Source organism: Myripristis murdjan, chromosome 1, assembly GCF_902150065.1.
Source record: "Myripristis murdjan chromosome 1, fMyrMur1.1, whole genome shotgun sequence".
NCBI classification, from domain to species: Eukaryota; Metazoa; Chordata; class Actinopteri; order Holocentriformes; family Holocentridae; genus Myripristis; species Myripristis murdjan.
The window spans coordinates 8,608,897-8,633,290 of NC_043980.1; the positions used below are offsets into that span (position 1 = coordinate 8,608,897).

The 24,394-nt window shown below is 42.2% G+C and overlaps 1 protein-coding gene across 1 annotated transcript in view; it reads right to left on the reverse strand.

The window, feature by feature from the left end:
- LOC115359916 (voltage-dependent T-type calcium channel subunit alpha-1I-like) overlaps window positions 1–24,394 on the reverse strand; it is a 222,209-nt gene that overhangs the window by 20,872 nt on the left and 176,943 nt on the right. The window contains exons 28-32 of the mRNA XM_030052613.1: window positions 23,284–23,417; window positions 18,136–18,206; window positions 12,866–12,944; window positions 10,411–10,532; window positions 8,052–8,519 (exon numbers count right to left, since the gene is read on the reverse strand). Of these exons, the coding sequence (XP_029908473.1) occupies window positions 8,052–8,519; window positions 10,411–10,532; window positions 12,866–12,944; window positions 18,136–18,206; window positions 23,284–23,417 (874 nt within the window). The remainder of the gene's footprint in view (window positions 1–8,051; window positions 8,520–10,410; window positions 10,533–12,865; window positions 12,945–18,135; window positions 18,207–23,283; window positions 23,418–24,394) is intronic.

Sequence of the window (24,394 nt, forward strand, 5' to 3'; positions counted from 1 at the left end):
CAGATCACGCTTCGCCACTGTAAACCACTGCCGGTGTTTTTGTCAGCAAGTTAAACCGCAGATATGAGGAAGATCACTGCATAGTCATCCAGTATTTCTCCAATAGTCCATATCTATTATAATACAAAAAAAGAGTACAGCAAATGACAGCTTTTGCCAGGCTCATTACTCCTCACAAAGCCTGTTGGACAAAACAGGCTGAATTTCTGTGGTTCCTGTTTTTATCAGCACCCTGAGCCAGTGCACTGCTGGGCACGGAGCCACATAAACTTTATGAATAAGTTAAAAACCACTCAGATCTGGAGAGCAAAGCCGTGTATCATCTGAAAGCGTAATCTGAAGAATTTTGTTGAGCAGACTTTCTTACATCATTTTTTTTTTGTTGAGAATTCAGCTCATCGCAGATGTTGCACCTGTCTGGAGATTCTTTCATGTTGGCTTTTTACATACCTTGAATACATTTTCCCTATTATGTAGTTATCAAATTACAGGGCAGCATTACGGGCGAGGCTGGAGCTTTTCATCTGAGCTTTCTAATCTTATGGTATTTATTAGTATGATGCACCCTTAGCGAAAGGGACACATTCACACTCCGAGGCTGTCTGGCTTCTTCCTTAACAGCTTAAAAATAAAAGTACTTTTCTTGTATGAGGCAGGTCGGGTCCAAATTTTACCTGTCTGATAGCTTAAATAATCTCAGAAAATGTGTCTGCAAAGAGTAACTTTCTCTGAAGATTTGATAGCTGTTTTTTTTTTTTTTTTTAAATTAACCAGATCAAAATGCTGCATTCATTTTATGTGTCTTGCTTTCTCTGCCTAGACTTCCCTGCTCACTTGCACACTTTACATTAACACCATTTACCTATACAGCTGTTCTGGGCCTGCTACTGGTGAGTTATGATCTTTGGTTGGTGAAACAAACTCTTTATGGTCTCAACTTGTTTTTGTCTTCCATCCCTGAAGTGAGAAGTGAACAGGCAGTGGCGCTCAACTCCCTCTTAATGCAAGTCACAGCTAAACCATTTAAAGGTGTAATAGCCGGCCTCGCTTGGTGAGTTAAAACTGTTGATCAAGGATCTTGCGACGGAATCAATGAGGAGCTGTCTTCCCCATTTCTGTCAGGACATAAATTGGTTTTGTCGGCAGGGCAGGGATGATTAGGGCTTCTATTTATTGGACCGCATTTGCAGAACAATTTGTTTTGTTCTCTCCAAAGCTGGGCCGGTTCAGATGTAAGGCCTGTGGTAAGACGTCATGCCAGCAGAACATAACTATGGATGGAACAGTTTGTGAGTCAAATATTTCGCAAACAATCAGTAACCTCCTGAGAGCCAGGGGAGGAAAATGTACAAAACAATAGGCGAGCTCAAAAGTTAAAACTTGAAAGTGGACATGGCTTAATATAGCAGAATAAGACCAAAAGGTGATACAAGAATGCGAAATGATCATTGTTGCCATTACTGTCTATCCCATCTTAGATCTAGATTTTTCACTTGAAAGCTTTTGATTTTATTTTCTCTTTGTACATTACTATCAGAGTATATTTGTATAGTATAGTATATTTTAATACCTTTTTAAGACTTTTTCAAGACCTTCTCAATATTTTTTAATACCTCACCGCCACTTCAATCTGTAACCATTTACATCAGTGATATTTTTTAACTTAACAGTTTTAGTTTGTGATAAAGACTATACACTACTGATACAACAGAGTGTACTTTGTGCTTCTGAATTTCCACCCGCCTGCTCGCTCTGGCGCTCTCAGAGACAATTTACGAACGCACCCACAATAGCCTAGTTTTTTATGTACCTGTTCATCTTTGTTTTTTTTTTTAATAAAAATGAATAAATTCACACACGTTTATGATGTTTTTGGGACTCAAACTCTTGGACAGCTGATTAAAAAAAAATACTTTCAAAATTTACAACTTTATAAAGTTGTGATGAGACTTTTTAATACTTTTTAAGGGTCTTAATTTTCCCAAAATTGATTTATCACCTTTTAATACTTTTCAAGACCCCGCGGATACCCTGATTATATACCTGAGATATGGACCCTTTCCAAAAGAGGACTCACCTAAACCAGGACCAAGTTAAACTGAGGAACTTAAACTCCAACTTCACTGTAACATGCAAAATAATTACAGACAATATAAGCTGCTCACTGATTGGTGCTCTTAATTTGACATGTTTGTATGATGGCTAATGTGGGGAAAAAAGAAAAAAGAAACAAAAAACAGAGATTTGAAATAGAGCAAATACAAGGAAGGCACATGAAGAGTTTCTCCTCTCTTACTCCTCCCCCTGGTTAAAAATACCAGTGGGCTGACAGACAATGAGCCCTTAGCACCGCGAGACGGTGGCTGGGCCTGCCACCCACTCACAAGCTAACTGTGTCGCCCAACCCTTCCCTCTCTCCCTCTCTCTCTCTCTCTCTCTCCCTCCCTCTCTCTCTCTCTCAGCAGCTCGGTTTCATTCCTTAGGGTGGATGATCACATCTATAGTTTGCTGTCTTTGTTCTGAGCAACAGAGGAAAAGTTTACTTGGATTCATTTAGGCTCCAAACAAATCTGATCTCTAGTCCCCCGGTGCTCCCTGTGCACTCAGTGTTTCATTTTATCTTGTCAGGTGGTGATGCAATTAAAAAGGCATGAGGATATAGGCGAAATGAACATACCGCATCAGTCCAGAGTGTAGTGTGCCCTAAATTCATTTTGTTATGCTTTTTGCGAGACTTTCCATGCACAGGGGACTGCCAGCTATCAATATTCATCTCTTCATATCCCCAAAAACTTTCTGTATTGGAAACATCTCTTGCAATTGGGTTTGGAGGACGTTTTAGCTCCTAACGAATCAAACAGCCAACTTGTATTGTATTGTACTTTCTGAACTATGAAATGCGCCTTACAGTTCGATCAAAAAGGGCATTAGAGATGTAAAAACTAGAAAAGAATCGATCATATTTGAGCAGGAATAATCCTCTGTGCCGACATGACTTAATGAACTGTAATGCAGTGAGCTTGGCAGTGTTACACCTGCCTGAGCCAAGGAGAAACACACTCCCGAGTTCAAAATAAACTGCTTCAAACAGCCTGGTGGAAATTCACCCTTAGGATGCGATCACACCTTCCTGCAGTTGTTTTTCTTTGGACTGAAGCGTAAAAGTTGAAAAGTTCATATTATTATATTTTTGTATTTGGTTCCTTTATGTTCACACTGCAGTGAAGAGCAAACCAGAGATTGAGCATCGCGCCCGAGCTCAGGTCACAATCCCAGCCCACACCAGCTGATGCCGGCTCAGCTGATGCCCTTCTATGCATTCAGTCCGTGAATTTCAAACGGGGTGCCTTATTTAAGCTGCTTCAGCCTGCAAGCCGCTTTGCAGCCCACCTCCACGCCAGCTCCCCCTTTACATGCTGTGTCTGACTTAACCAGTTTCTGTTGTTTTGACAGGACCTAAAGCAGCAAGAGAAAAACTGCCCTCGATGCTGGGTGGTCTTAACAAACAGATTAAAACACACACACATCACCACAAGAGTTACACTTTAATTCTCATTTTAACAAGGTCATTAAACATCCTTCTTTCATCTTAGGAATATCACCAAATTCATACCTTTTTCAACCCAGAAGGATGCTGAAATCCTCATTCACACTTTTATTTGTAGCCATTTAGGCTATTGTAAACCCCTCTGTACTGTGCTACCTAAAAAAGTCTTTAAGAAACCCACATCTGGTCCAGAATCTTGACTAAATCAAAGAACCTCCGGCGGAGTGTGTGTTGTCCCCCAGGTTTTTTAGGTTATTTTCTTCTATTGTTTAAATTGTTCATATAGTATTTTTCTACATTCCTTGTTTATAATGTTTATATTGCTCTTTGGTACTTATTATCTGTTTATACTGTTTATAGTGTAAATTATGCTTTATATCTTGCTATCCACTTTGCTGCTGTAATACGTGAAATTTCCCCACCATGGGACTAATAAAGGAATATCTTATCTTATCTTATCTTATCTGAAAATGGATCAGATTACCCCACTGCATGATCCTGCACTGGCTACTCTTTTAGAATTGATTTTAAAGTTATTTTACTTGTTTGTAAAGCTTTAAATGACCTGGCTCTTCCATGCATCAGATTTTCATTCATTTTATGCTCCAGCCAGATCGCGAAGGTCCTCCACAGTTTATCTTTTAAATGTTCCTTAAGTGTCCCATAAAAGTACTGGTGAGGCTACCCTTTGTTTTATCTTTTCAATCTGGCTTTTATTTTGGAGTAACGGTGTAGCTTTAATTTTTCAGTTCCATCATCGGTTTTCATGTTTATTTTTTTATCCTTGCATTTATTTAATTTTTATTCTGCTGACTTTTTATCGATTTGTTTTAAATATTTTATAGTTTTTATTGCTGTAATTTTTAGTCTAGCGTTAGTTTTATTGCTGTCTAATGTTTTTATTTCTCATCTGTTTTCTTTCAGTCATGCAATTGAAGCACTTTGGGCTGCATGTTTGTATGAAAGGTGCTATATGGATAAAGTTGAGTTGAGCTGTCCCTGACCCTAATATTTCAGTAATAATCAGAACGATAACCTAATCAGAATGAAAGTGCCTCATATAAACAAACTCAGTTGAAAAAGACTGGCCCGATCTGACCCAATTAGAAGGAATTTTTCAATCGGGTTGAGAGGGCTGGTGTAAACCTTTGATAATCCGTTCAAGAGGAAAATATTAGTGCCTAATAGCCACGTAAATGCTTAATCTGATTGTTTTTTCTCTGATTGGAATACATCTGGGGAACATCAGGTGACAGGGCGAGTTTTCAGGAGGGATGGAAACACGGCAGCTGCAAAACACAACTGGACTGTGGCTGATCTCAACTTTTCTGCTGTAAAAATTAAATCTTCAAAGGATTGTTGAACGCCTCAGTGGCTGAAAGTCTCGAAGCCAAGAGTTGTTGAAACTCAAACTGTTGTTTGAAAAGATGAACAAAGCTGGAATCAACCCACCTATCGAACAAAACCGCTGGAAAAGTTAGAAGGCTGCCTGTCACAAGGCTAAAAGTCAAATTGGCAAAAGTGGCTCCAACCCAGCCAGTTTTAATTTTTACCGTCTTATGGACGACCTGGAGAGTGACTTGAGTGATTTGAGTTAGATTATAATTATATTTCCAGTAGACGCTTCCTAGCAGGTGGAACCACTTTGCACAGAAAAAAACATATTCTCAGTACATGCTTTTGGGCATAGAAACGCACATCTTATCGCATCATTTTATTTAGCCTCCATGTTAAGAGTTAAGCTGGAATCTCTAATTAGAATGATTTCAGCTGTGCTGAGGAAATCGTGTCCATGTAACCGCAGCTCCTGATGCTTGCCCTGCTCTGTATGGGGCGTTAGGGTTAGGGTTAGGGTTAGGGTTAGGTCTTTGCTGCTGCTGCTGTCCTTGCCTTAAGCCTTCCACGGAGGCACCTGGAAGGGCTGCCTAAAGGCTCATGGGAGGGCAGCGAGGTCCCACAGCAGAGCCATACTGACAAATATAACTTACTGCAGATGGCATTGAAGGTTTCTTTGACTTACGTGGTTCTGACTGAACTTGTAAACAAAAGACACGAGCTTGTTTACTGCAGGAGCATGATGGACACCGTGCATTCACCTTCTTGGATTTTTATAGTGGGTAAGAACCCATTAAAAATAACTGAATATGCAGTTTTGTCTTGGTTTGTTTGAATCGACAGGCATAGCTATTGGCTGTCAGGTGACGACAACATACTTGTAACACTGTACGTTCAGGGAACATGAATGGTACGAGTACGGTCTTACTCCTCAGAAACTACACCCCAGTTCTTTTTGGTGTGGGTATTTGACATTTGAATGGCATTGTTTTCACCTGGCTGAACAAAATTACATTAAAAAGTAACGGAACGGACCTTAGCAACTCCCTGAATCAGTCAGTCAGATCACATCATTCGCCCAGGTAGTCAATTAACTGGTCAAAAAAAGTTCTCGTTCTGATTCTCGCTGATTCATTCACACACTCGCTAATTTGCTTGCTGCCTCAATCACTTAGTCAGTCACTCGCTCACTTTTTGCAAGCTCATTTTCACCTCTCACGTTTTATCTTTGTCCCTTCGGCTGTTTCTTTTTGCATAATGCATTTCGTATGATTTGTGCTTGTCGCCTGTTTTTTCCTTCGCTTTGTTTGCTGATTGATTCAGGTCCTCCTTTTTTTTATTTTCCCTTGTTTGCTCTTATCTCTCTCTCTCTCTTTTCTCCCCTCTCCTTTGTTTCTCTCTTTGCTTGTTTATTTACTTGTTTGCTACTTTGTGTTTCTTTCTCTCATTCACTTTAGTAAATTTCATTCAGCTCTGTCACAGAAAGCTTGCCTCTGTGAATGGGTGTTTCATGTGCAGGTGCTATAATTTCACGTGCATGTGTGTGCGTGGATGTGTGTGTGTGTGTGTGTGTGTGTGTGTGATTATGGATTTAGCCTTGACTGACTGGTGGCCCGCTTGCCTGTTTGAGATGCAGCAATCAGAGGAGCTGCAGAAAGAGAACCACCGCCGCTGCCCTGATGGTATTTTTAGAAGACTGGAGAGATGGTGGATGTTAAATGTCTCTCTGTGTGTGTGTGTTTGTGTGTGTGTGCAATCTGTGTGTGGTGGCAGGGAATTTGGTGTGTCTGTGCATGCCTCTGTTCTGTGTGTTTGCGCTTGAGTGTGCCCGTGGGTTGGAGCTTGTGTGTTTGCAAGTCATAATCGCCTAAATGACTTCAACACCTTGTCTTTGTACAAACAGGGCAGCAATATTTCATGAAGAAAAACAAGTACAGATGCTGCACAGCCCCACAGTGTCTACTGAAGCATCAACTGCGACCGAATATTATGTTACTACAGTCCTGGAATAATTCAGGCTGGGAACATTAGATGCACCGTACTATCTCTGCTGCACTTCAGCTTTATAGCAGCATGTTTGCCAAAAGTTTCAACAGAATTACCCAAAATTAAGAAATTCCACACCTATTAAGTAAGTCTGCTTTGCTCGCTAGTTGTAACAAAAATATTTGCAAAACAGTAAAAAAAAATCCTTTTTCATGCATAGTTCAGCCACTGCAGCTGCAAAGCTTATACACATTAATGAGATTTGAGACAAGCAAACACGGCTCAGCAGGAGGTGAGAGAGCTCATTTGGTGTTACCTTGGAACAAAGTACAGAGGGACAAATCCACTAGCGTCAGGCACTAACTAGCGGTAAGAAACGACTGCAAACCCATAAAACTCATTTCAGGGACGATCAGACTGGCGGTTGGCCGGTCACATTGTTAAATTAGTCCAAGATTTCTCACTGCCAGCTGAAATCCGGGGGACGGCAAGGCATGTATATAAATGGGGGGAGTGTGCAGCAAGGCATGGCCGCCAATCTGATGACTGCTGAATACAAAGAGCGATTGTGGAGGTTTTGCAAAAAGTAAGGTGTGTGTGTGAAAACATGCTCAAACAGTAACTCAACTGTTACTTTTATTGCTATTAAATACCACACATTACACGAAAGAAAACAATATATAGCGCTGTTTTCTCGAGTATGAATTTGATTTTTTTATAGGAGTTCGGTTAGTTAGGTCTCCGATGACTGACGGATGTAAATTTGGCACCTGATGCCCACATGAGGTGATGTAGGAAAACCAAACCAAGCCAAAAAGAAGTGTGAATGCCAAACATATGTATAAGACTACGTATAAGTCAGATTCCAAAAATAAATCAAGAATAATGTTTCTCTCTCTCTCTCTCTCTCTCTCTCTCTCTCTCTCTTACATTGATCTTGTTAACTGGGGCAATACTGCTCCTTGACTCTAACATCCCGAATGTGGAGTCGACAGCATAATGCAGGATTTAATTTCATTTTAAAACAGTTCTCTTACGACATGTAAAAAAAGAAGATGATTTCTGAAAAAGGAAAACACACTGCATTAGACTGGATATTTCTACGGTGCTGAATAAGAATCTCTTCTCACCGGTGCTGAACAGCAGTAATTCCTCAAATGCTAACCAGTGACTGCTCACTCACCTGAGCTGGGGAGTACAGCCTGCATCGACGGTGTCTGTGGCCCTCGTGCCCTCCTCCTCCTCCACCTCCACCTCCTCCTCCATCTCGCCCTGGCGGCGTCACGCCACCACCTGCTCCTCCCATTGCACCTGCCACCACCGCTCCAGCCCCTCCGGCGCCCCCGCCCATCCCCGGCCCGGCTCCGGCGCCTCCCGTGGCTCCGGCGATGGCGCCGATGCCCCCCATCATGCAGCAGAGCCCTCCCTGGGCCAGCTCCAGCTCGATCTCGGCGTCCATCTCGGCGTCTTCCTGCGCCTCCTTGTTGGAGTCGTCCAGGTGCTTCATGAGCACGGCCACCACCACGTTGATCAGGACGAACTGGGCCGTGAGCACGAAGGACACAAAGTACATGGGGGAGATGAACTGCAGCCCCGCGTGGCAGCCGTAATCGGCGCCGGGATGTCCTGGGGGGCACTCCCTCAGCGTGTCCTGGTGGGAGGGTGAGGTAGCAGGGGACAGGGAGGGGGTACAGCACGGATGGGGTGGTGGGTAAAGCACAATCAGTTTTTAGAGAACAATCAGAATTAAAATAATAATAATATATTAATGATATCGTGCTTATGACACAGTCTGTTCATGTTGGGAACGACGTGAAATGAATTTGCTGTATCACTTTTGCATGAATGAACACATCTTTTTTAAATTCCACAATCTGAAGAGTAATGCATTCAGGTTCAATAAAAGATAACAAGGGCTCATTGAATGTGACATTTGAGCAATATGTTACGTCTCCAAGGCGTACTTCGCCAGGGCGTACCGATAAAGCTCATTGAGCGCTTCTGGAGTGCTGAAATGTGCTCTTTCTGCCTCTCAACCACAGTCTGTCACTCTTTTTAAGAGTCTAATCAGCACTGATTAGGAATATTGCATACCATGGCCTATTTTAACAGTTTAAGAGCTTGTGGTACTTTGGTGTGACTGGAGTGCGAGAGCTGATTGGGATGGTGTGGAGCCCAGATGAGCGAGTAGAGCTGGGAATCAAATACTCAGATTCTGTGATATAAGCTATAATTTTTAACCTTTATGTATCCATGGAAGGTTTTGCTGAGTGCATATTTACTTTTTCAGCACCATGCCAATTTACTGCATGCATACAGTTCAACAAGCTACCAGTACAGCAAGACTGTTTGCCTTAGCCTTGCTAAAAAAGGATCCAATGACAAAGGTAAAAGACACTTTCTCCTCACTTTACTGTCCAGATTGTACCATCTATGCCTGATATTTGAACCACAGATCTTCAGTAATAATTCTACTAGGCTAGCACTAGCACGTGGGCCTAACTGTTTTTAATACCTTCATCAAAATACATCATTGCACAGCTGTGTTAAAAACGCACACCTGATTGGTTAATGAAGGTATTTTGCATACTCAATATCAATATTTCTGCACAGTGATCGTTGTCATTAATACCTGATCATTAACAATCACTTCAAGCAGGTTTGATATATGACTCTATGAACATTTAGTCCATTTACTACCACTAATCAAACAAACAACGACACCTCCTGGAGCGAAAAGGTCACTGCAACATAGATATTAAGGAAATATGAAGCGTTTGATTCGCTATGGAAAGCTGACATCTTTTTACATACACAAATCACAAGGTAACATATAAACAGCACATAAACAACAACACATTATAGTAACATAGATGATAATATTGTTATGTAGACCATAACCTATAGTGGGCTGCTGAGACGTCATGCACACATCAGGTCATCCATGTGTAGATGTTATGAACGCAGATACAATCTATGGATTATTTTTAGAGCAGTCTTGAAAGCTAATAAACCAATTTTTTTCTTAAGTATCCTTGTATAGAACTAGACTTGGCTTGCTTATAATTGCCTGGATTGAAAAATAACACACTTGGATGCAAGCCATCCACATCTGGTTTTCGATACACAGATTCAAGGCCCCTGCATTTCATGCAGGGGCCCAGATCACCCTATTTTTTATTTTTTTTTGTCATAATGATGGGATACCACTACGTTATCCTTTATCAATAATATATACTCGGACATGTCAAGGACCCTCAAGTAGATTCTCTGCATGAGAATGAGTTTGAAACATTCATCCTCTCCTACTGTTTGAAATCCAATTGAATGAAAACACATGAATTTAAACTGTCTCATTTGGCTGGAGACCATTAAAACCACCCCTGGACGTCCCTGGACTCAAGTTTGGCAAATGTGAAACGCCGCGGTCCAGCTGAATGTCAAAATGTAAATGAGTGAGACTGACAGTGTGCCGTGCAGTGGAACAGACAAAAATGAATTCTGTTGTTGCACGCCACTGGTGCATGGAGGAGCTGAGGTACCTTCATAATGCCGTTCCAGTTGTCACCGGTGGAGACCTGGAAGAGGGTGAGGAAGGCCATGCCAAAGTTTTCGAAGGTGGCGTGGCGGCTCATGCCCTCGCAGGGGTAGTCGGCGTTACACACTAAGAATGAGAAAAAGGTGAGAAAAACAAACGGGAATGAAATAAGGATGAGGCATTACAAACATGGGATACTTCATGTTGTGGGGCAGAAAATGGATTGCTGCTGTTTTCCCAAGCTTTTGTAATGGCAATTAATTTTTTTTTTTTTTTAACAAATTAGTCCCATTGCTAGAAAGATGTGTAGCTCAGAAACAAGCATAATTCTGCACAGTCATACTTCTCTTTATTACATCGTATCATGGTTGCATTGAATTGTTAAGGCGGTATTGCGTATCGACTCATGAAAAGAGCGCATCGTCCCATTGCTACAATAAAATTTGGAGAGTGGCACAATGGAGGCCTCTAACTTCTTTGCAGGTTTTATGAGTTTGATTCCAGTCCCTGTAACTTTTAGCCAAGTCATTATGGATTTTTCAATACTTTCTGCAGTAATGTGCCTTCTCTGGTGTTTATAACACATGGTTTTACTGGCCCATATATCGAGGAAACATTTCCCTCATGACACCATGACCCCAACGTTTGCCTCTGTTTATTCTCATTTTGTGTGTGTGTGTGTGAGTATTCAGGCTTTCCAAGCATGAATACTTTGTGAGCATCAGACTTCAACATCTGCCTTCTTACTAAAGATGCACCGATCCACCTTTTTTCACTGCTGATCCCATTCCGATAATCTGGACTTTGGGTATTGGCTGATACCAAGTACCGATTCTTCTTCTCCTTCTTCTTCTTCTTATTGTCATTATTATCATTATTATTGCTGTTGGTATTATGAGCAAGGTTACATGAGGCGGTGCTGAACCACACAAGTTCTTAAACAAAATAGATTAAAAACAGATATCAAAACAGCACAGCTATACAAAAAAGCATTTACCGTATTGATCTGAATATAAGACGACCCTGATTTTAAGACAACCCCTCTTTTTCAAGACCTTTTTTTGGAAATATACTCTTTATATGGACATTCTGCGACACCAGCCCATGCTAGCTTTAAACTCAGTGCAGGGTATGTTGAGCTCTGTGGCACCTTCAAGTGCTTTTTGCTGCATCACAGCCCTCATAATGGGCAGTCCTTCACTACATTTCTCATTCACAAAATCGCACCCCCTCCTGTCAATCTCGTTGAATCGACCAATTTTTGGACCACGAAAAGCCCTTCTCTGGCTGTGGGCATTTTTTAGCTCTTCTTTCTGAGACCGCCACCGCCTCACATTGCACTCAGGGCCAGGGTTAAGGGATGTTTATTTACCTTGACAGTTTCAGAGGTAACTTCAGAAAGCGTCCAACTGACAGCCGGAGCGGCATGTCAGCTGGCTGCTACATTCAACCGGGTGGCGGCACACACCTGCTGGACTACTTGATGCGGGCCGGTGCCTCGGTCGGCCGCGCACACAGACTGCCATATATACCTTTCATCATAAATCAACTTCTGTTTATACGCGGTTGCAGCAGCACCATGGACAGCTACACAGACAACATGGTTGATTATTGATTGCGCGACATGGCCATTCGCTGGTAATCGTGCTGCGCATTAAACGATTTTGTGGAGGCAGGAGGAAAGTTGCATGATTTACGTTGTATCCATGGTCATCCACGTGGATGACCGTGCATGTGCTCGTGCATGAACGCCCGTACCGTGCTGGAGCACACCCTTTCCAACCGTGCCAGAGCGAGCGAAGTGTGCTGTATTCAAGCACGGAACATATGCAAGTACAATACATGTGCATTTGCTTAGACCCCCAATATTAGACGAGGGCGTTTTTTCAGGGCATTTTCAATGGAAAAAATATCATCTTATATTCAGATCAATACGGTCATTTATATGTACTCCAAAGCAATTAATCTGAACTGTTGATTAAGTAGGCTTCACATTCAAACAGGTGTAGGAGTGCAAATTGCAATGACAGCTCCTTTAATGTTTTGGCACTGCTGAAGAAGAAGAAAAACTCTGTGTTCATTAGTGACAGCCTGGCTGACAGACTGTGACTGTGGAGGTAGTAGAGTTTGACTACAGGAATATTATATATTATAATATTACAGGCAGCAAGTGGGTGCGCATCTATGGTGTAACGATACGTTGATCGGGAACGTCAGTCTGAGATAATTATGTCTGGATCGACACCCTGGTATCAGTGCCTCTTCTCTTTTTTTCGTCCTGAAGTTGGTTCTCACTGCTAATGAACCACACTGCAATTTGCCTGAAAGAGGACCGGAGTCTCCCATTTTATGAGATCAACTCTGTGACCAAGCAATTACGGGATGGTCCCTTAAGCATGTCCATAAATCCGTGCTGCTAAGCATTTCTCTTGCCTGTACGTCACCGCTGGCAGACTTACCCAGCTCTCCAAACAGCTCCACCCCGAGAGCAGCGTAGATGAAGAAGAGCAACATGAAGAGCAAGCCAAGGTTCCCCACCTGCCACACAGAAGAGGATCAGTCACTTTTAAAATGCAGATTGTAAACCCAGAAATAAGGGCCCTGGCTTCAGCTCATGAGGATTTTTACGAGAGATCATTATTGTTTATTACACGGGAACCAAACTTATCATATACACTACAAGTCAAGGCACTGTCTTTACTATTGGTTTGATGTAATACTGCTGATACAGGAACTTAAGCACAGTAAGTCCTACTGTTGCACACATCTCCATAAATAATCAGCATATTTAGAGGTACATTTAAGGTCAATATCAATATTTTTGGACTGAAGCTGTTGATAGCCAGTATTTTGTGCTGAAGGATTAAGTGTTTCCCCCAGATAAGTATTCTTTGCAGAGTGGAAAAGCCTCTTAAATATCATTTTGACCACAGGACACCAAAACTGTTCATTAAAACCTAGTCTGGAGCATTTGGGGAATTCAGAGGACAGCTGATTTGCCTTCAGACACAAATCATGTGTATAGCATCATTTCTGTTGGATGAAAAACCTGCATCTCTAAATAAAGCACTTCTCTCAATAATGAGACATCCATCATTTCAAATAAAAGCTCATTATTGATTAGTATCCATTTTGCATTTTACTGAGCAACGGACAGCCCATAACACCTTTTATCCAAAATAGCGGGATTGCACTTTGATACAAAATCGTCAGCTTTTCATGAAGTATGACAGCAGGCTTATTTTCCGAGTGATGCCCTTGCAGTTTTGAAACAGCACATTGGGTTTTGAATGGGATTCGCCCAAAGGTCATGGAACTTAAACAGCACCTCCCGGATCCTGTAATCTTCCCATTTGAGGAAAATAGCCGAAAACGGCAAAAACTAGAGGTTACCAACACTTTAAGAAACCACAGCCCTCATTCCCGCAAATCAATGATTATCACACTATTACATGGTTTGGGAAAAATTCAACTTGCTGACTCCCTAACAGGCGTGTAGCCATCCGTGTAGCGACTTGAAGTGTTCACAGCCCGTGATATGCAATGCAAATGGATGAAGGACCCCCCGGGGTGCAATAGCAGGCACTGAGCAGAGCGCCATTAGCTAAGTCACCTCACAGTGTAGGCAATGGGGCGAGAGGCGATCCAATTCCACAGTGCTGTAGTGCACTTTCTGAATACGGCACTGCTGGATTTCATTAGGTAGGCAAATAAACTGATAGGTTGAAGCAGAGAGAGCGGGGTGTTGGGGGCAGGCTGCCACAGGGGCTGCCTATCACGCTGCAGGGGAGAGAGTGGATTAGGAAACAAAACAGAGACAGTGTACGGCTGTGGCTGCAGGAGAGAGTAGCAAAGAGAGGGACAGAGCAAAGGGACACTGAAAAAAAAAAAGAAAAAGAAGATGAGAAACACCTATTTCATGTTGTGTATACAGCTACACTATATGGACAAAAGCATTGGGCCACACCTCTTAATCACTGAATTCAGCGGTTTCATTCAGCCCCATTGCCACAGGTGTATAAAATCCAGCAGCTAGCCATGCAGTCTGCCTTTACAAACATTCGTGAAAGAACGGCTCGTTCTAAAGAGCTCACTGAGTTCCAGCGGTGATGCTGTAATAGTAACGTAACAGGATGACGCCGCTGCAACAAGTCCACCATCAACTATACAGGGTGTCCATAAAGTCTCTTTACAATTTAACACATTTATTATAAAAGCAAATGAATAGACATATCTGTGGAGTAGATATTGAAGTTTTGTTTTTTTTTATTTTGCCTCATTTAAAGCACCTCTATATGGACACCATTAGTTGCACGAAGCACATCAAGACGCTACTCGATTTCTTGCCATGTTCGCTGTAGCACAGCCTCATCAGTGGTGGCAATGGCATCAGTGATCTTTTGCTGAAATACACACATGCATTGTGATTAAAAACTTTCATAACCACTGAGTACATAGAACAAATCTGATTAGCATATCTCATCAATTGCTTTTGTAATAGGTTTTTTAAATTGTAAAGAGACTTTGTGGACACCCTGTACTTTGTTTTAAATCACAGATGATTATAATTATAATTACAATCACAATTATTATTATTATCTTGCAATTTTGACTCAATTCTACATCTATTCCATCACAAAAAAACACCAAAAAGCATTTCATATTGCACCACATCTTTTTTTTTTTAAATCAATCATTTTTGGTTACAAATTCTAGAGATATGGGAATATGTATAGGATGACTTTTGAGAGGTTAGAGCCTCCTTTCTCTCCCCAGTGTGTTCGTATTTCCTGGGGGGATATTAAAAGTCCTCCAGCTCCTCCAGTAGCGGTTTACAGCAGTTTACAGCATGTAATTTGAGCCAGGACGATGTGCTTTGATCCACTGAGCAGACTGAATGAGGCGACAGCACAGGGATGAGGATGGAGGGACACAAACAAGGCAGGTGCCACGGAAGCTTCACAGCCGGCAACCAGGCAACAGAAACATGTGAAAAACACACTTAGAGCAGAATTTAGACCTTGATATTTATACATTTGGTCTCCAGAGCAAATAAACCTGGCTGTAAGTACAAAATGTTTGTACTTTTTTGCACAGCCCTACTTCACGTACTTTTCTGTATTCAAACCACAAAAACACTGCCTCTCGTTGGGACATGTTCTTTGGTGCAATGAGGAAAAGTTTCTACAACAAAATCTGGTCTTTCTACCCACTCCAAAACCCTATTTTTTATTCATATCTATTATTATTTTTATTTGAATCTAAAGTAGAAATCTGACATATTTGAGTGTTGAGTGAGAAGATGATAATTGGCGTATAAAATAACAATGAAATATTGATATACTGATAACCAAATAAATCAGAGTTATTGTAGAAAAAAGTGTTGGCATTCCATGTGCAAAATTTCACTCTGACAGGATGAAAGGTTTTTCCTTTTTCCTATTCACCTGTGGCACCTCGCAATAAGTGGCCAATTCAGAGTTCAGTCGGCCATGAGTGTATCTGTGTGTGCACGAGTGTGTATGCTGCCACCCGTAGTGACCCCACTAATGGCTTTCTGGGTAATTTTGATGTGTTATAAACACTGAGGTTTGGGTCTGAACCAAAAGCAGCCTCCACGGCAACGACAAGAACAAATAAAACCAGTGAAGGCTGTTGAAAAGAGAGAGAGAGAGCAAGGATTGGAAAGAAAACAAGTAAAAGTGGATGAAAAGGGGGACTATTGATTTGAAGCACAATTGAAGCGAGCAAAATTCTGTGACTGTACTTTCTCCCCTGTGTGTGTGTGTGTGTGTGTGTGTGTGTGTGTGTGTGCGTGCTAATGCATGTGGCCATGTTTATGCGTGCAGGCTTAGTGTTTTTGTGCTAGGTGTGTGCACAAGTTTCTCTACCCAAACAGCAAGCAGACAAAAAAACAAAAACAAAAAAAAAAATCCTCCTTCAGGGCTCCAGGCAGAGCATTGATAAACCAGCTGAACACACACTCACTCCATTAAAAATGTCTTTAATAAAGTGCCTCTTCTAAAAGGAGGGTGGGCTCTCCAGACCCATTAGTGTGTTTTTTCCCACATGTTTCTTCACATTAAGACTAAAATAAGAGTCAGGACATCACGACGCAGAAACAAACAGGTTCCTACCATCATGTCAACGTCCATGACTTTCCCATGACTTTCAGTAACTACGCTGAAAAAGCCACACTTTTTTTTGGACGGTCCAATGCCAATAATCCTTTTAGTTACACAACTGAGTCAACGTAGATATTTCATACCTACCTGTCTAAGATAAATACTCAACTTAGTATCAATATTTGAACCAGTTAGGGTTAAGGTTAGACTGAAACCAAGCTAATATTAATATTGTGTAGTTCAGATAAAGTGGTACTGCTCTAGAGGTGAACCATTTTCCACTACAGTTTAGTGTTAGGAAAATAATATATATATACATATTTATATATATATCACCATCACCTTAATGCAATGAATTTCAGGGTTTTGGCAGCTCAGTCATCCATTCATTTTCTATTTCCTTTTCTTACTTTCTATTTATTATATTACTAAAACTGCACACTTAATGTCCATAATTGTATATTGTATATAGGAGTGTATATATATACTTTCTATTTTATTTTTATTTTTTATCTTATTTTACTTGCACAGTGCTGGAGTTGTTGCCATCGCATTTCACTGCTGCTGTACTTGTACATTCATGCATGTGACAAATAAAAAATCTTGAATCTTGAATGTGTGAAAAAAGCTGCAGAGAAGAGTCAGTTTTTGCTGTTCACCTCCTGAAACAACAAACAAACAAACAAACCATCTATATCACATAGACATACATGATTCTTGCCATTTTTTGTATGAAAACTCTGCATCGATGTCCAGTTGTTTCTGTTTCCAAATTCAGTGCACTGCTGTTTCTCACCGTCATCACCTGGCCCGGCCATTTTTCAGCTTCCGGTGAAGTTTTGGTTCGAGCGCGGCCACATAGTTTAACACGTCAAGCCAAAAAAAAAAAAAAAACCTCATGAAATTATCTGTGCCCGGTAAGTAGAACACATTCTGACATTTTCCTGTAAAGTGACCCCTTTTGTGAAAAGTTTCTGACATTCTCTGATTTCCCCGGAGACTTTATGACATTCACTGGCTGGAAAAATACCTGCCAAAACTTCCAAAAAAAAAAAAAAAAATTCCAGAAATTCCAGGACCCCTGATTCAGTTACTGTGCCCCCAATCACTGTGCATAAAAAAGGTCTTTTCGCGCCTGGGGAGCAAAACTTTTCAACCGCTCTTGGCTCATACATAGCAGGGGGAATAAAAGGTCTTCATTTTTACTGAATAAATGAGTGGAACATTGGAAAGTTATCACCAAACGGCAGCACTGGGGGCAACATTAGTCATAACCCCACTTCCTGGAAGTCATAATTCTCCGGGAGATTCTATTGACGTTGGTCGTTTATCATTCCACAACTGCTAATTAGCTCCTGGGTGTCCTTGTGATAAGCTGAGGGAAGCTGATGTGCGTGCGTGTGCGTGTGTGTGTGTATGTAATGTGTGTTTGCGCCTGTGGGTCTGTGCATGTATGTGTGTGTGTGTGTGAGAGAGAGAGAGAGAGAGACAGAGAGAAAGAGTGGTGTGTATCAGGCAGAAAAAGGAAATGAATATACTTCAGTGTGTGTGTGAGTGTGTGTGTGTGTGTGTGTGTGTGTGTGTGTGTGTGTGTTCACACTCACCTGAGGCAGAGCCTGGACCACTGTGTCTAGTAGAGCTCTCATCCCTGTTGCCATCTTCAATAACTTTAGCACTGGAGTGAGAGATTAGAGAGGGTGAGAGTACGATAGAGACCACAGGAGGAAATGTGTGTGTGTGTGTGTGTGTGTGTGTGTGTGCTTGTGCATATTTACAGCTTTGTGTGCCAACGAAAGTGAATCAAAGGAGAGAAAAGCCACAAGACGCCAACGAGAGATTGACAAAGCGACCACGAAAGAAGAAGACAAAAAGGGAAAAAGACGAACAGCGAGAGATATAGAACTAGGGAGAGAAAGAGAGAGATAGAGAACAAACGATCAATAGACGGAATAGGTCTCCCACTTTCCATTAGAGACCCTATACAATTCCCAGCGGTCCAATTTCCAGTGGAAGACGGTGGAAAATGGCGCCTGCGGCACGGAGGAGGAACAGCGGCCATATTCTGTTATAGGGAGCGGCAGCGGTCCGCTCAGGCAATAAAGCCCCCTGGGAGCTGGACTCCGCTTGGGGAAACGTGGGGGGGGGGGGGGGGGGGGGGGGGGGGGGGGGGGGGGGGATCCGGGGAGGGCAGATTGATAGTTGATTAGCCAAGTGAATCATCAGCCGGGACTGCAAAGGCCTCTTGTAGGCACCAGATTTCTCCAATCTCCTGGACAAAGTGGCATCAGTCTATGCAGCCCAGTTCTAGCACTCGAGTGATATGTCATTTTAATTTTATGTTATTTATGCCTTTGTGCTGCGCTCCCCCAGAGATCTCAGTGACCACTCAGTCGCTAAGACCTCTCTGACTTTACGAGTTGGCGCCTGAATGCGGCGTTATTCTCAACCCGCTGCTGTTTCTGCTGCTGGAAACACAAAATGCACCTCCTCCTGTTCACTCCTCTTGAGGAAACGCTTTTACGCGGCGTCGAACAATAATAGTCCAGTCATTTTAGGCCAAAATTGGGGTCAACCTAGGACAAATTGCAAGAGAAGCAAACTCAACTGATTTTGTATCCTCAGTTTGTCCTGAGTGAGGGGGAAAAAGTCCCAAGGAGTCCCATTGGTGGAAAGTTTTGAAAATCACCTATTTAGGACCACATATTACCAAAAAACAGTTTTTAATACACAGGGGAAAGGGGTTCAAAATTTGACTTTCAGATATCATTATAAAAATAAATAAGTTGATTACACACACAAAGACAAGAAAAAAAGTCAATTACAAGTTCTTTGAATTATTCTGTTTACACATGCATATCACACATTATCTGATTTGATATGCGCTAATAAGGAATATAAGGAATAAATGCCAGAAGAGACATTTAAACAGTGAATTAAAAGGTTACTATATATAAAGTAACCTTGAATTAAAATGTTACTATGTAACAGTGAATTAAAAGGTTACTATCAGTGTTGGGCAGTAGTGGCGTTACAAGTAGCGACGTTACTAGTTTAACTACATTTGTCAGTAGCGTGGTCGTAGCGTCGCTGTTTTCCAAATCAAACAGCTTTTAAGTAGTGAAACTATTTTACTGATCAAATAGCGCGGTAGCGTCCACAGAAGCTACATTTTCCCAGCCATTTCTCAAAGTTAAACGCGACGGAGCTTTTGCTGCGGTTTGATATCTGACATAGATCGGGAGCAGTGGGTGACGTCACCGCTGCTCACGGACCTGTACGTGTAGCCGACAGCCGCTCTTCTGTTTGACGTCGCGTACCTGTCCTACCTGTCTGCTGCAGCGGGACACGAGCACGTGTGTCGCCTGAACAAGCAGCTGTTAAGAAAGATCAGGATGCCTGGCCTCCTTATCCACCAATAAGAAAAAAGCTTTGGAACACAGAGGCAGAAACTACATGCAAATACAGGTGTGCACACATACACACACACTAACATATAGGGCTCTAGTTTCGCAGACCAGGCGAGGCGGGGGCGTAGCGCAGATGCGCTTCGCCAACTGGGTGTGGCCAGGCGGATTTTCCAAGTTTGGCACGCCGTTCTCGGTGGCGCAAGTACTCCGCCGTCCCTCCTACCGGCGCAAGGGAGGAGAGAAGGCGTGGAGTGGGTTTGACACAGCCGATTCACATTTAACCAATCAAATGAGCCCCTGTCCTCGCCTTTAAAATGCGCTGCGCGAAGGCGTAATGAAAGTTTACACAGCTGACAAGGAAGTCTACTGCCGCAGGCGGAGCGGAGCTCAGGAGACAGGCGCGGAGCGGAGACCGGCGAGCAGTGCGCACACGTCACCAAAACCTCACAGGCAGGCTTCCTGGATGTCAGGCACATGAACGATGCAATAAATACCGAAAAAAACACTATTCAATGCTACGATCACAATCAGCACATACATATATCTCCATATCAACTGTCCCGTCACAGCTGATGTCAGATCAAAGGAGATTGGCACCGTTTATGCTGATTGTGAGGTTTTGGTGATGTGCGCCAGCCAGCCAAACTTCCACTGCGCCGGCTCCGCTCCGCCTTGCGCGGAAAGTAGACGTGGTTTCAGGAGGCGAGCTTTTGGCGCACCTCGGCGAAGCCTTTTGGCACAAAACTGTCACTCCGCCAAGCCGAATCTGTCGGCACCTCCCCCCGCTGCGCCGCCACTCCCATCTCCGCGCAAGTCCGTCTGCGAAACTTGGACACTGTCCGCCTCAGCCGTTTCGCCGGTCGAAACTAGCTCTGCGCGGGGTTCGCCTCACTGCGCCACCCCGCGCTGCGCCGGGAAACTAGAGCCCATATACATACTTCCCCCACATTAGTATAAATGCACTACCTGCTTTTTGTTATTATGTGATGCATGTTGTGTGTTTTTGTTCCCATGGTTTGTAGCAGTAAAAGCAGAGAGAGCACAGTTTCATCAACTATTGAACTGAACATGACTAACTGACTTTCTGTTTGACTGACAGTTTTATTGATCACTAAGATAGCAATGACTTGGAATGAAGTTGGTTCATGTTAAAAAAAAAAAAAAAAAAAAAAAAAAAAAAAGTAGCTTTGATGTAGTTAAGCTACATTTTGTCACTGTATTGTAGCTTAGCTTGCTACATTATCTGGAGGGTAGCTTCAGTGTAGTGAAGCTTCATTTAATGCAGAGTAACTGGTAGCTCAGCTCACTACATTTTCCAAGTAGCTTGCCCAACACTGGTTACTATATATATAGTAACTTTTTAATTCACTGTTTAAATATCTGTTCTGGCATTTATTCCTTATATTCCTTATTAGCGCATATCAAATCAGATAATGTGTGATATGCATGTGTAAACAGAATAATTCAAAGAACTTGTAATTGACTTTTTTTCTTGTCTTTGTGTGTGTAATCAACTTGTGTATTTTTATAGTGATATCTGAAAGTAAAATTTTGAACCCCTTTCCCCTGTGTGTTAAAAACAGTGTTTTTTTGGTAATATGTGGTCATAAATAGGTGATTTTCAAAACTTTCCACCAAAGGGATTCCTTGGGACTTTTTTTCCCCTCACTCAGGACAAACTGAGGATCCAAAATCAGTTGAGTTTTTTTCTCTTGCAATTTGTCCTAGGCTTTTTCATAAAAATGACTGGACTATAAGAGCAGCAAATGTAAAAAGCGTTCTGGTCTTGGATTCAATCACTGCTGTGTTATGTGAGTTGGTGATAGATTCTGTCAGCAATATGAAAATCTTGTGGACTGTTATTTTAGTCAGGAAGTGCACAGTTGCCATAGATCATACCGAAGATGCCCTCCCTCTTTCCCACAGTCAGACGAGTTCGTTAACATTCAAACAGAATCTTAAAAAAGCACAGGAAGAATAAAAGTTGCCACCGGCCCTCGTGTTAACCGTCAAGTACTTCACCCGCTTGTTAATTCCACCGGCTGCTGTTTAATTAGCATATCACCCATGGGTCCACTCAGTGGTCCCTGGGCAGTATTATGGAGGGCAGAGGGTGATGGTGAGAGGGCGAGGATTAAGGGAGATTGATGTAATTAGCCTTTATCCTCCTCGGTGTGAAGTTATGGGGAACTGTTGCAGACCAGCGGGCCGGTCCTATAATTTCCTCTTAATATCAAGAACAGAGTTGCCGGAGGAGAATAAAATCAAAGCGGAGAGAGGGAGTGAAAGATAGACCAGGAATATCACCTCGGTCTTTATACAAGGGGAATAAAGGTAATAATTGTAACTGGAAATCACTGTGCATGTGTGCATGTGCGAATCGTGTGCCTGGGAAAGTCAAGCTTGTTTGCAGGAGGCCGGTCTCCCAAAAGTTTAGTGCAACCTCTCAGAGTGCAAATACAGTGCGTGCTCCATGTGAAAAAAACAAATATGTAAAAATTCACATGCACATCTAATTTTTAAATATCAGAAACTGAGGAAAAGCCAATTAATACACAAATATATCATGTCTACGACTCAATTTATTCTGTCAGATGAGGACAAAAGAGGTGTTTCAGCGTTTGGCCACTTGCAAAACAATTTAAAACCAGGGGGACTTAATGAATTTAGGTAGTGATATAATTTAAAACTCTCCTGCCTCCACTATTTTTGCACAGGTCGGCCGATGTGGCAAACATCATTGAACTCGGGGCATTGTAGACACTATCGATATACCAAAAAGTGTTAAATATCTTGCAAAAAGATGACTTGGCTAGCGCAGTATTGATGTTAATAAATGTTATTTGCTCTTAAATAAGCACAATAGTTTTTATAGCAAAAATAATTTTAAAAACAAGGCAGGGTGTGACAGTGGATGGCCGATGTTGGCTAACAGTTAAAAACTTTTTCATGCTGGAAAAAAAAAAAAAATGCATGTCCAATTTGTAGTATTGTCACATCGCTCCATCCAAAATAATCTTCACATAACATGTTTGTGTTCACAAAAATCCACGAGTGTACTGGCTTGTTGGTGTGTTCTTGTATGTTTGTGTAGTGTATGTTGTGTATCTGTGTGTGTTGCAAGCATAACTCAATGCGTTTGTGTCTGTGCAGTTGGATTTACATTTATATGTGTGTGTGTGTGTGTGTGTGTGTGTGTGTGACTGTGTGCTTGCATTTGTGAATATGTGTGTGTATGTCTATGGCAGAGTGTGTACAAGTGCACCGTGAGTGTATGCATGCATGCAATGTCTGCTTTTGAGATTGTTTGTTTGTATGTGTGTGTGTGTGTGTGTGTGTGTGTACCTCGAGCTATCCTGAGCACCCTCATGATCCTAATAATAGTTGGATTGATGGGGAGGGAGGCGTTGATCTCAATCTCCTCCAGGGTGATGCCCATCACTGACAGCAGCACAATTGCCAGATCCAACTGGTTCCACCTACACACACACACACACACACACACACACACACACACACACACAGAGAGAGAGAGAGAAAATGACTTTCAAATCTACCATAATCTCTAGGATTTGGTGAAAGCAAAGGCAATCCATAAAGAAGAGTGTGTCGACATGAATAAGCAGCCTTAGGATGATTTGTAGCTTTGACATGTCGGGATCCATGATATGCAAATTTTTCGATGAATATTAATTATTTCCTCCGTCGCTCTGTGCATAATTATTTCCACAACAGTCACACAAACTTGACTTGGCAGAAGAAGTGCTAACAGCCGCCACCACCTGAGGGCCTGCCCCTGCCATTCAAAGAACACCAGCGGAACGACTGGAGTCATAATAACGTGCAAACCTAACAGCCTTGTCACCGCTGTCGTCCTGATGTTGGGTCGAACAACAAGGTGCATAAGGATGGAGGTGGCAAGACCCTGGCTGCTGCCTGCGATACTTTGTGTGCATTAAATGATGTATGATGACTGATTTGTGCTGCTTTTTTTCACTCCACAGTGACACCAACTGCATCCCAGAGCCTGGAGAGAGCCAACCTCGTAAAGCAACGGTGCAAAACATATCGTTTGCTTCAGTGTTCCTATGACGCGCGGCATCGTGAATTATAATGGGATTCGGTATCAACAGGGATCGTAAGTGGCGGGTCGTGGCAGGCGGCCATGTAAACGTTGCCATGGTGATAGACAACTGTCAAAAAAGAGAGCACTACATGCGACAATAGACGATCAACAAAGGAGAGCTTTAGCAGTCGTGCTAATTTACCTTGGATGAAAAAAAAAATAAATAAAAAAAAGGCAGAAGCATTCAACTACTCAGTGCCTCTGGTTTCATGCTTTGCAAGAGCGCAGTTAAGCTTTTGGGTGAATTTCACAAGCTGATGAGCTTATAGCTTTCCAAGAGTGATGTCTTTTTTATTACTGTCCTGGGTTCTTGACTTCTTTTGTTGTAAG